This window comes from Mustela nigripes, chromosome 1, assembly GCF_022355385.1.
Source record: "Mustela nigripes isolate SB6536 chromosome 1, MUSNIG.SB6536, whole genome shotgun sequence".
In the NCBI taxonomy this organism is placed as follows: Eukaryota; Metazoa; Chordata; class Mammalia; order Carnivora; family Mustelidae; genus Mustela; species Mustela nigripes.
In genome coordinates, this window is record NC_081557.1 from 182,743,678 (window position 1) to 182,756,319 (window position 12,642).

At 45.1% G+C, this 12,642-nt stretch overlaps 1 protein-coding gene across 5 annotated transcripts in view; it reads right to left on the reverse strand.

Moving 5' to 3' along the window:
• Positions 1-12,341, reverse strand: part of TRPC3 (transient receptor potential cation channel subfamily C member 3) — a 73,393-nt gene extending 61,052 nt beyond the window's left edge. For all 5 annotated transcript variants that reach the window (XM_059378027.1, XM_059378018.1, XM_059378010.1 and 2 more), the window contains exon 1: positions 12,040-12,341. In XM_059378027.1, the coding sequence (XP_059234010.1) occupies positions 12,040-12,254 (215 nt within the window). In that variant the 5' untranslated portion in view covers positions 12,255-12,341. The remainder of the gene's footprint in view (positions 1-12,039) is intronic.
• Positions 12,342-12,642: the final 301 nt, after the last annotated feature.

Below are 12,642 nucleotides of genomic sequence, written 5' to 3' on the forward strand. Positions count from 1 at the left end.
ACAGATGTAAAATCAATTATCCTGTATTCCAGGTGCTCTATATCTTTTTATGGTTACATGAATTCTTTTTTAAAGAAACATAGTCTTAATAAATATCCCCTTACATGTGCACATATTACTGCATAGCCAGATAATGCTTATTTGTCATTATCCAGGGACCCATAGGGAGTAAGTACTCAAAAACTATCTGTTCCATTGAGCTCCCAAATCTCTTCCCAGGCTCTGTCCTCTCCCTTGACCTCAGATCCCACATGTAAAACTATCTGTCCCTGGGTCACTCTAAAATGTCCCAACTCACCCTCTCCCTTAACAAGCACCCCCTCCAGATTAAGCAACTTTTTTATTTTTTAAAAGATTTTATTTATTTGACACAGAGAGAGAGAGAGAAAGAGCGAGAGCACAAGCAGGGGGAGCAGCAAGCAGAAAGAGGGAGAGAAGTAGTCTTCCCACTGAGCAGGGAGCCCAGTTCAGGGCTTGATCCCATGCCTGAGCCAAAGGCAGCTGCTTAACCAACTGAGCCACCGAGGTGCCCCCAGATTAAGCAATTTCAAGGTCATCTATGACTTACCATCTTGATGCTATCAGTCTCAAAGTTCTGAAGCTTCTGCTTTGGAATGTTTCTTGTACTGGACCCTCCCTTCCAATTCTCATTGCCAGCACTGTCCTCCAGATCTTTAACCAATCATAGCTGGATTATTACAGCTTTCCAGCAAAGATGACAGGAAGGAAAACTACTAAACTTGACTCAGCACCTGGCATATAGGTACGTTTTTTGTGCTATCGTATTTAACTCCCATTTAGTTACTATCATATTTAATTTCCATTTAGTTATGAATCAGGTATTATTTCCCTTTCATAGATAAGAAAACTGGAATTTAAAAAACCTGCCCACCATAACACAGATAGCAAAAACACAATCTGGGCTTCAACTGGGGTCTGTCTGACTCCAGATTCTTTCCGGTGCCACAAGCTACTCCTAATTTTCCTCCTTTTATGCCACAGCCATTCCCAGCATCTTGCTGTTTTTAAATTCTGCTTTTACTCTCACAGGTCTCTTAAACAACCACAAACAAACTAGAATCCTCCGATTGACCTTCAAGGATGCTGAGCAGCCAACCTTGTTTTCCTTGCCCCTCAGATTCATTTCTCACTGTCCTATAAACACATTATCCTGCTTATTTCTATACTGTCAAGGGTATTCCTATACAGTCAAGGGTATTTTTGGAAAAAAGTAGTAAGGTGCTTTTCTCTTTGGTCTTTCCAAATATAGTACCTTTGCCCTGGTTGACTCAGGACGCCTTGCTGTGGGGGTAGCTGGAGAGCTGTGGTAGGGGGACGGGCGAGTGGTTAGTTAGAGTTAGGTGGGTGTGTTTAAGGGAGAAGCAGAGAAGACAAAATTTAGAAGCATGCAAAGAGAAAGAGTAAGGTAATTTTCAGCTTTTTGTTGGAAAAATGGGATTTTGCAAGCAGAATCTAGGAAAGAGAGAAATTGTCTTGAGGAAAGATTCGCTCCGTTCCTTTATCTCTCTAATTAGTTCTGAAGGAACCTGATCATAGAATGTTCTCAATACCCAGACAAGACAGCTTCTGACTGCAAAGCCATGACGCTTCTTGTCCTAACAGAAGAAAGAAAAAATAGGAAAGTAAAAATTAAGATGTAGAGTCAAGAAAGTGAGGAACCACTGAGGGCAAGAGATCTGGGACAGCCCAGCTCAGTTAAGTAGGGAATGGTGTGGGATTTCTTAAGCCACCCTAAGTTCCCATGTGGTGTGGACCCTGTGCTGAGAGCCAGAGACCCTCTTCCCTGACTAGGGACACCACTGGTGCTGTAAGCTGGATTAGAGCTCAGGAGCTCCTGGAAGCTGAGCTCAAACCATATATGCCAAGGAGAATGTCTGGGTTCTAACAAAGGCAAGTCAGCCAAGATCGAGTGCTTTTCACTGACAAGCAGCACCCAAGTAGACAATGAACCTCACCCAAAGACCAGAAGAATCAGAGGACAACAACTCTTTCTTTCTTCTAGGAACACATAAATTCCCTTCCTCCAGTGTCCAGATGCTACAGAGGACAGCGAGGCAGGGGAGGGGTGCTTTCTGAGAGCCTGAGCTATTTTACCCAAGCAAGGGGCTATTTTTTTTTTAAGATTTTATTTATTTATTTGACAGACAGAGATCACAATTTGGCAGAGAGGCAGGCAGAGAGAGAGAGAGGAGGAGGAAGCAGGCTCCCTGCTGAGCAGAGAGCCCGATGCGGGACTCGATCCCAGGACCCTGAGATCATGACCTGAGCCGAAGGCTGAGGCTTAACCCACTGAGCCACACAGGCGCCCCAGCAAGATGCTATTTATTAAAAGGAAAATTTACTTTATAACATCAAATTAGGATCAATGAAATTGGCTTCACAGCGTCTCCCCAGAGTGCCCTGAAGTAGAGGTGTATATATCAACCATAAGGAGACTACGACCCCTTGTAGAGATTGGAGGGAAGAATCAGTAAGCAAAAGTTCCTTAGATAGGAACTCAAGGCACAAGGAGGCACTGTCCTAGGTGACCTCATCCCTGCATTAGTGTAGGGCAAGTCTCCCCTCCTGTTAACTCACATAACTGTTTAATTGCTCAATTAACATAATTGCTTAATTGATTGATTGTTTAATTTGCTTGTCGGATGAGAATAAGTGTCTGTTTAGCAAACAAACAGAAAAAAACCCCAAATTTAAAAAAAGAATTTCAACCACGAAATGGACATTTGGTTCATTTTTGTTTTCTCTCCTGGTCAGCAGAAGGAAGGTTGAAGAGAAAGACCTATCACAGGGAAATTACAGAAGCAACACGTGGCTGCGCATCTAAGTTGTTCGTTTCTTGACCCTGCTATACCTGCCTCTGGGTAGTTCCTTTTGTTTCCATTCCTGGACCTACTCTTATTTCTGCCCAATTGACACTAAATCTATAGACAAAGAGACTCAGTCAGAATGGTAAGTCACTTCTTTAAGGTCATTAAAGGATAAAGGCTTAGAAGAAGGGAGCGCAGAGATCCTTTCCCAGCTCTCTGTACTCTACCATGCTGTCTCCAGGGAATAAGAAAAAATGAATAAAGGTTGCAGATCAAAATAATGTTATTAAAATGTATGCTTAGTTTACGTTTTGGAACATCTGGGTTCTAGAAAGAGCAGCTTCAAAAACCTGCTCTTTGGATTGAATCAACATCTCCTTAGGACTCAGCAACAAATGAACATTATTAAAGAATTCAAATCCTTTATTTGAAGAATTAGCCACGGAGAATTAGCCAACTACTCAATTCAGCTAGTAAGCTGGCAAACAGACTAATAACACCATCAGTGTGTGCCAAAGCCATGAGGGTAACACCTAAGTTGTTTTGACGAAGCTGTTCGCCCCACTGAAGAAGGTGAACGTGCCAACCGGCCAGGATCCAGTCCGTCATTCTGTGAAGGGCAAGAGGAACAGAAGGAGCCACACAAGCTAAGTACTGTGAAAAGCACGAGGAGGTGGTGGGGGGAAAGCATCAGAGAGCAACGGCCATGTTACAGTGTTGGGGGGTGGTGATTACTGGAAGTGGCGATAAGGGGGGAGTGGTGGGAAGCAGCAGGTGCTGACAAAGGACAAGAAAGTCAGAGAAGGAAAGTCAAAAAACAGACAAACCTCATAGGCCCCCTGGCAAGCAGGCAGCTGTCAGTCAATGTGCTGTCTCTGGAGACGCCCGACATCTACAGGATCTGGCTTTTCTGTGAGCGTGCTCGCAGGGAGGGAGGGCGTCTCACAAACAGCCTCAGTGGTGTCATCAAAAACACATGTTTTGAAAATCTCTTACTATGTGTATTTGGAGATGGGAAGAAGTGGAGTGGGGGACACTCTGAACTTCAGTATATCCCCGAAGGGCATCAGCATGCAAGGCTAGAGGAAGGCAGCCCAATCTATTTAACTGCTTGGTGTATAGGGTACGGAGCTAAGGGGAGTCCCAGGTCCCATATTGCCTACTGCTAAGCTCACAGCTACCCACACCACACCAGCACAGCAGCAACCAAACCAACAAGATAAGGAGTTCCATGTAAGAAACAGGAAAGCACAGCTTTCATGTCTAAAGATTCTCATCCCACCAAAAAAAAAAAAAAAAAAAAAAAAAAAAGTTAGAGATTCCAGCACTTACAAGAAGTCTGGAGAGACATCTGGGTCTCCACAGTAATTAATTTCCTGACAGTTTCTGTTGGCCTGTGCTATATTCAGAATCCTCTAGGTATGAGTTTAATCAATCTATTAGACAATGCTAATTTGGGTTTATGCCGTAAACGCCAAGTCAGAGAAAAAGAGGCTGTTGTATATTTAAGGAGGAAAGCTCCGGTCTTCCCTCTTCATCACTTTCCTTGTCATCCCTCTCGAAAGCTCTTTGCCAGACCCCTCAGCAGCCAAAAGGGAAAAGCAAAAGGGCCACTTAACAGTGTGTTCCTTCCTCCACTGGGAGCAGAAGGGAGGGCCCCTAATCATTGCCTGCGTGACATGATAATACTTCTGAAACTCATGTACCTTCTAGAACTTAGATGTTTCTGCTTCCAGGAACTGTGTTTTGTGTCAATTCTGTTAAACTGACTGTTGCATTGCCTTTTTTTTTTTTTAAGTTTTTATTTATTTAACAGAGAGAGAGAGACAGCACAAACAGGGGGAGTGGGAGAGGGAGAAGCAGGCTCCCCACTGAGCAGGGAGCCTGATGTGGGACTCAATCCCAGGACCCTAGGATCATGACCTGAGCCGAGCCAAAAACTGAGCCACCCAGGCGCCCCTGTATTGCTTTTTAATTATCTGCTTTCATGCCTGGCTCTACAATGATACTGTAACACCTTAATGGCAGAGACCTCCTCCCTTTATCTCTATACAGCTGGTTTTTTATATGGCGCTGATGCCTATCTACCTATTGGAGCCAGGGGTGCACAGATGCATGAGTGCTTAAATCCAGAGAACAGACAAATTTCCCCTCTAGTTAAAGAAAACTTTTTGTTACATATGAATATGTGTGGAAATAGAGGCAGAGGGGAATTAGAATAATTCTTCTATAAAAGTCACAAATAATATAAATTAATAATCAGAAGTTAAAGTAATGTAAGCAGTTATTCTTCTTTCAAGGCAGATTTTTGCTTAATCACATTTAATTTTTAGTTACACCACAAAAAACTATCTGATGAATCCCACATCTCTTAATTTTGATATTAAAGTGATATTTAACAGAATATGGAGATAAATCTTAAAATTAAGAAGCTCTAATAATGAAGCTTATCTTCAAAAATAAACTCTTTCACAATACTTTCTAAAGCTAAATGTTTATTATTTCAGGAATATTAAATGAATAATGAAACTAGAAGTCAAATATGAATTCAGTGTGTAACTGAACAAGAATTGAGATAAAATAAACTCAATAATAAAATAAAAATCTTCTACTCACCAAAAAAAGGTCCATATTTGGCTACTAAAATATATTAGATGCTATTATATACATATTAAGACCTTATATAATATACATATAAACTGATTATATATATGTACATATATATACTTTTAATACTATTAGAAGCAAAGGAATCTGGTTTTCTATCACTATCATCTACATCCTAAGTCAAAAGTCTTACTGTTTTTTTTTTTAAGATTTTATTTTTTTGACACAGAAAGAGAGAGATCACAAGTAGGCAGAGAGGCAGGCAGAGAGAGGGGGAAGCAGGCTTCCTGCTGAGCAGAGAGCCCAATGAGAGGCTCTATTCCAGGACCCTGAGATCATGACCTGAGCCAAAGGCAGAGGCTCAACCCACTGAGCCACCCAGGTGCCCAGGTCTTACATTTTTAGATGCCTGTTCCTGTCTCATCACCCTGCAACCTACTTTTCAACAGAATCCCTATGTACCATTACTACTTGACAAAATATATTTAGAAGAACCAACTGCTATGAATATTAGCATCGTCATGCCCTTTCCTTAACAAGTCATATACTTGTGGACATTTAAATCTCATTTTTAAAAATCTCATTTTTTTAAAGATTTAAGACCAAATCCATACTATCAGCTATTATTTGAATAGTAAAAAGTAGGAAAGTTTACTTTTTAATCAGGGATTTCTTTTGTTTAAGTAACTGTAGACAGACTTCCCTGGCCTAGATGCTAAATTAAAGACAAAACACTATACCAATCCTCATTATTCTCATAAAGTCACTGCTGAGCCCCTTATGCCCAAGTGTGAAGTTGGTCACCCATAGTTTACAATTCCAGATCTTCCATCTGGGGCCAGACTCTTATGTGCTCAGCCTGCAAGGGCCGCTAACCTGGCTTCCATGCCAAACTTACACTGTGTGGTGTTGAGGGCAGCGTTGAGAAGGAAGACTGCTGGTCAAGGTAAGAGCCTCCCTCCTGAGGAGACTGCTCAGCGGCCATTCACTGTTCCTTATGCTCTCTAGGGGGACAATCTCAATCCTGAGCCAGGAAGTTTAAAGTATTCCTTCCTAGCAAGAGCCTGAGAGCCCAGTAAAAACAGGTTTCTTTCATGTCACATTTCCCATGGTATTTTCTTGCTTACTGTCAACTGAGGTAAGGGACTTTATGGGATATTGTAGGCAAAGGCAAAGCATAGTGGATAAGAATATTGAAGGGTGTAGGAGAGGGAAAGAGAGGAAGGGTGGGAGAAAGAGAGAGAGAGAGAGAGAGGGAGAGAGAGAGAGAGAGGATAAGCAATTGAATTGCTATCCCAGGACAGCAATGAAAAATTCCTAAAATTCTAACCACATCATTAGATGATGCCCCAGTCCTGCGCCATGATTCTCTCACCACTTTGATGTTAAGAAAAGAGAAAACCATAAATGATATTTGGCAGGGGGTCAATTACGTTTTGAGATACTCTTTTCTCCTTTTTGTTTCCATCCTCAGTGCTCCCACTTAGCTTACGAACTTTCTCAAGTTGACCAGTCATCAGCAGTCAAATTGAAATGATGAATTAATTGGATCTCATAAGTGAATTAATACTAATTAGTAGTGTCCTCTGTTATTCCTCCTAGGAGTAAATGCATTTTGTGAATTAGAGGTCCAACTTCAGCTTCCATTTATCAATTTGTAAAAGAAGAGACTGGACGAGATGCAATCCTTTGCAACTCAAGCGGTCTATTTTTTTTCCCCAAAAATATTCCCTACTAGTTAGATTTCGGAAGTGTGGTACTAAGATGACTTTAGGTGGGGGAGTTCAAATGACCCTCATATCACACTGTATAGCTTACTATCTACTCCACTCACGCAATAAGATCAGTCACGATTAAGAATAGTTTTCCTTCTGCGGTCTTGGTCTGTTAATAATATAGTTTTCACTAGGGCTTAAATGAACATCTGAAGCATAATCGTAGGGATATTTGGTTTCAAGATGAAGGAATAAAGGCCTCTCTTAACTTTTCTCCTCTTCAAAATTATCCCCGCTAAACAGCAAGGAAAACAGAGAAAAATAACGTAGATTTCATCTTCCATGAAACCAGAAGACATTTGTTGATATCTGTAACTACACAATATGTGAAGTTGGAAGAAAGGTAAATGATTTAGTAGAGACAAGGGAGGTCCAACTAGAGTGCCAGAGTGCCTGTAACAAGAAGCAAGTTGATCCACCCTGCTCAATGCCAGAAAAATCCCAGAAATTGAAGGCAAAAGAAATCACAGAAAGTAGAGATGGGGCAAGAGCCAAAAATAAGGGAACTGGCTGAAAGTCTGTAGAAAGAGTAGGTAGACCTCTTTCTCCAGATCTCTACCCCACTGACAGATACCCTTGCCCCTATAAGAAAGATAGGATATGAAATCTCCAGAGAAACAGAAACACAGCTGCTCTGGTGGGGATACCAGACCCAAGAGAGGGCAGGTACTAAGATCTCTTCTCAGTTCCAGCATGAAATATTATATAAACACAAATTACTGCTTTTGTTATGACACATTTTTGGCAGTACTTCCTCTGAAGAAAAACTAAACAGAATCTTCCTTTCAAGAAGTCTTTCTCTTTTAAAGATAATACTGCTGAGAAATCTAATGACTATGTGTAAGTATATTAATACATAGAAGGATTGATTCTTCTTCCCACGAGTAGACTCATAAGCTCCTCTCTTGATTTATCAGGTATTTGCTAACTATGGGTCAATTCTTCTCGTTTCTTGAAACTATTCTTTCTAGGCAGCTTTGCCTTAGTACCCACCTGCTCCTTCATCTTTTTCTGTGTCCTTTGCTTGCTACCCTTTCTCTGTACTCTCTAAACAACAACAAAAAGAATCATTCCGAAAGGGGAGTCTAGGGCTCTCCTTGTTTCTCTCTTTACATTCTTTCTTTGGATAATATCCTATACTCACATGACTCAGCAACTAGCTCCATCAGCCAGTGGATTCTCAAATTTTCCCAAGCTTTAAACTTGCATTCCCATCTTCCTGCTTGACACATCTAATCAGATTATCTGAAAAATCAGATCCTCCTCTTTGTCTTTTCCTTTTCAACAATGACATCAATAATCTTAGTTATCTAGGTCAAAATCCCCAAGTCATCTCTGACCCTGCTTTCTCTCTCTCTCTCTCTCTTTAAGATTTTATTTATTTACTTGAGATAGAAAGTGGAAGAGAGAGAGAGAGAGAGAGAAAGGGAGGGCATGGAGAGGGAGGGAAAAAGAAGAGGGAGAAGCTGGCACTCTGCTGAGCAAGGAGCTTGCCACGGGGCTCAGGGCTTAGGCTCAGGGCTGGATCCCAGGACCCTGGGATCATGACCTGAGCAGAAGGCAGATGCTCAATGGCTCAATGGCTTACTCAATTAAGCTACCTAGGCACCCCCACTGCTTCCTCTTTAACCCCCTCCTGGGCAGTTAAGTTGCACATTGCATTGATCCTATCTGTGTATTCAGTCTTCCAATGTCTCTTCTTTCTACTCCACAGTACTACACTATTACAGATCCTAATCTCAGCCTGAATGGCTTTAGTAGCCCCCTAATTTATTTATTTGCATTCTCTGAATTGCCATGTCAATCCATCCTACTCTCAGACTGTCTCTGATCAAATTGCTGCTGCTCTGTAACCATTGATGGCACCCTATTGTCTCCTCCTCACAAGATCCTCCATATTAATGCCCAAACCAATAGATCCAGCTAAATCTCACTGGTCTACACACATTCAATGTTCCAACCAAGCTCAATTAGTGTTCCTCAGACATACCTAGCATTTTGGGGGAAGGGCTTCAATTAATTTCCCACTCTGTCTCTGTCTCTGTCTCTTATCCTATCTTTTAGAGCCCATAAAGGTTTCCTTGATTACTCCACGGCCTTACCATAGTCTGTCACTCTTTACACTTGATCCTTCATAGCTCCATCCTTGTGTGTATGTTTTTATGGTACTCATTTTACTCTAATTTATAGCATAGTAGCTCATGCCCAGTTACATTTCCACCTCTCCCTCATGAGATTTTAAACTCCTTGACTGCAGAAAAGTTGCCATACTCATCTTCGGGGCTTGCTGTACCTAACTTGCACTTGCCAAATGCAAATGCTTAAGAATTGTCTTTGAATCACGTGAGAGCTGCCTTCAGATGCCTTTTGGAGTTTCATCAGATACATTTAATAACTAAAAACTTCAAGAATGAGGTAATCTTGCCAGTGACAGACTACTTGGCGCAAAGTTTGCAAATAACTGGGAAAAGGAAAGTCTTGATTTGAATCAATGGTTGAATCAAGAGTTCTACCAAAGGATATTTTTTAAAAGTCTTGTTAGTGATATAGCAGATGACATTCTTTCTCCAAAGTCAGTCTGTTTAAAATTCCCAAGTGGAATACTGGAGCACAGAGCAGTGAAATGAGCAACAGGATTACCCTCAGGAATCTTTTTGGTAAAAGTGGGATTCTATCTTCAGCATCCTGGCTGAATTTAAAGCCAGCTATTCTAGTCTGATTCCTGAAAATGACCCTGGGTCTTTGAGAGACTGGTTATCCCACCCCAATTCCATACCAGGCTTCTTGTGCTCACTCTCTGAGCTGTTAAACTGGGGCTATATTCTAAGTGAAGGTGGAATGAAGAGCTGACTTTTTAAAAAAGATTTTATTTATTTATTTGACAGAGATCACAAGTAGGCAGAGAAACAGGCAGAGAAAGAGGAGGAAGCCGGCTTCCTGCTGAGTAGAGAGCTCATGCAGGGCTGGATCCCAGGACCTGGGATCCTGATCTAAGCCCAAGGCAGCAGCTTTAACCCACTGAGCCACCCAGGCGCCCTGAAGAGCTGATTTTTGCGACAGATATCAAACTAGTGCCCGACGTTAGCAAACGACAGGACTCAAACATGAAGAGATTGCTGCCCTACCTCCCAAAGAAACGTTTATTAGTGTTTGTCTTCTGAACATGACCGGGTCTTCTCAACTACTTTACAAAGTAAATACACTAGGACATTTACTTGTTGAATTATGTAAAGTCAGAAAACAGAAAAAATGTTCTGTTCTATTAGCAGGTAGACAAGTCTGCGATAGAATTTGCCTCAGTATTTTGTGTAGTTGACCTCAAACTCCAAAAGGCCAAGTGAGTAATCTCTGCTCCACCCTACTTTCTCAGATAAGAGGGCTGCGGTGTCCCATTTAGTGTGGATTTATGGTAGCAGGGGAAAAAAATTAAATAATCAAGAAACTGAACTGGGTTATAACAACCAAATTGGCAAAAGGAAAATAGGCAATGTCTTTAAACCTTAGAGAGGCTGGGAAGCATGCTGGCCGCGCTTTAATCCCTAAGGATATACCTTCCTTCCATTTCCTGGGACATTTCCACCCCAGGCTAATCTTAGGCAATAATTGAACCACATCGGGATGCGTCGCTCATTTTAAATGACAACCCTTCCCTAAGCTATCTGCTCCTAGCCGCTGATTTCCGTTTTTTAATAAGCAAATCCGGAAAGGCCAGGAGCGGGTTCTGAGCGGGCTGAGCCCTGCGAGATTAGGTCGGTCTGGAGGTCGCCCAGAGGCCCGGGACCAGGGGTGTGGCAGCTCTAGAACAGCAGGGGGCGCTGCGTAACCTCGGTCCCTTCACCAAGAACCACTTACCCCGCCCAGACGGTAAGTACGGCCTGCTACGTCTGGCCCCAAGTTCTCTACCTAGGTCTGCGCGTTTTTCCTAAAAAAGACAGTAAACCTCGTGGCACGCCCAAGGTATGTGACAAGAAAAATAGCATGCACCCTATAAAACGAAGGGTTGTCTTTTAATCCTCTCTATGTCACGTAGCGGCGAAGGCTGGCTCCAAGATCTGGAAATTGAGAAAAGTTGCTCTTTCTCACACACTAAGGGCCGACCTCTACCTTCCTTTAAAAAGAAAACCCTGAGGCGCCTGGGAACTACAGCCAAAGTTACCACTGAACAGTTCAGTTCCCGCGCTGCCCCGCGCCCCCTCTCCCTTGGGGATCTGGCTTCAGTTTGCCCCCAACTGTGAACGGGCCACCGAGAAACAAGGCGACTGGGCAAACTTACGCCCACACAATGTATCCCTTCTCCCCAATTCCCTGGCCCCGCTCGGCACCGCCGGGAGCGTCGCGGGGGAGACGCACGTTCCCAGCGCGGTTCCACGCAGGGGAGCTGGGGAGGAGGTCGAAGTTCGAGCACGCGCCTGGGTCCATGGGCACCTTCTCATTCTCTGATTTCCTCGGGTAAGCTCAGGGTTCCTACGCCGAGGGGTCCCGGCCGCGGGGCAGCCGTGCGCGTGTAGGAGAGGACGTGTCTGCTTGCTGCAAAACGAGTCTGGCGTCCGTTGTGTGGGTCCGGGGCCGTTCCGTGCGCTTGAACCGGGACAGAGCCCCCAGCCACGCCTTCAGCGGTCCCCAAGTCCCCACACATAGCAGAACCAAGGGGACGAGCTCCCGACCGAGGTCTGCATCCCCAAGTCGCCCCGAACAGAACTGTCATGCCACTCCGGGCGACGTCTGGGGGTCCCTGGCACGTCGTGGGGCGGCCTCGGGAGCGCGCCATCCTGCCCCCCGCCCGGCACTGCCCTCCCGACGCGCGGGCCGCGGGCCGGCCGGGTACTCACATGTCCAGCCCGGGGGAGAAGGGCGGCGGGCAGTAGCCGCGCGGTTCCCGCGGGGAGGGCGCCGAGCGCGGCTCGAGCCCCCCGTTGACGCCCCTCCAGCCCCGCCGGCGGCGCTGCGGCTCCGAGCCTTCGTCCTCGCCCTCCTCCTCCTCTTCCTCCGGCGCGGGGAAGGTCACCCTCGCTTGCTCCTTGCACTTCCTGACCTTGGTGGACATCGCGCCCGCCGTGGTCCGAGCGTGGGGATGCCGGCCGCCCGCCGCCGCCGCCGCCGCCGGGTCTGTCCGCGGCGCCCCTTCCGCACCGCCGGCCGCTCCGGCAGCCCCGGGCAGCCCCGGGCGGGAGGGCAGCGGGAGAGAACGGCGCGGCCCGACACCGAGCGGTTAGAGGCGGGAAGCGAAGCCGAGTCGCCGCCGCCGCCGCCGCCCACCATGAAACCGTGGGAGCAGCCGCCGCGGCTGTGGCTGCGAGGACGCCGCCCGGGGCCGAGTGGGGCGCTGGTGCTGGGAAGGGCTCTGCCGCCCGGCGGCGGCGGCGCCGAAGCCTCCTCGGTGCGGGGCTCCCGTCTCCGGCAGCATCACTTGCTAGGACACTACCGTTACTCAG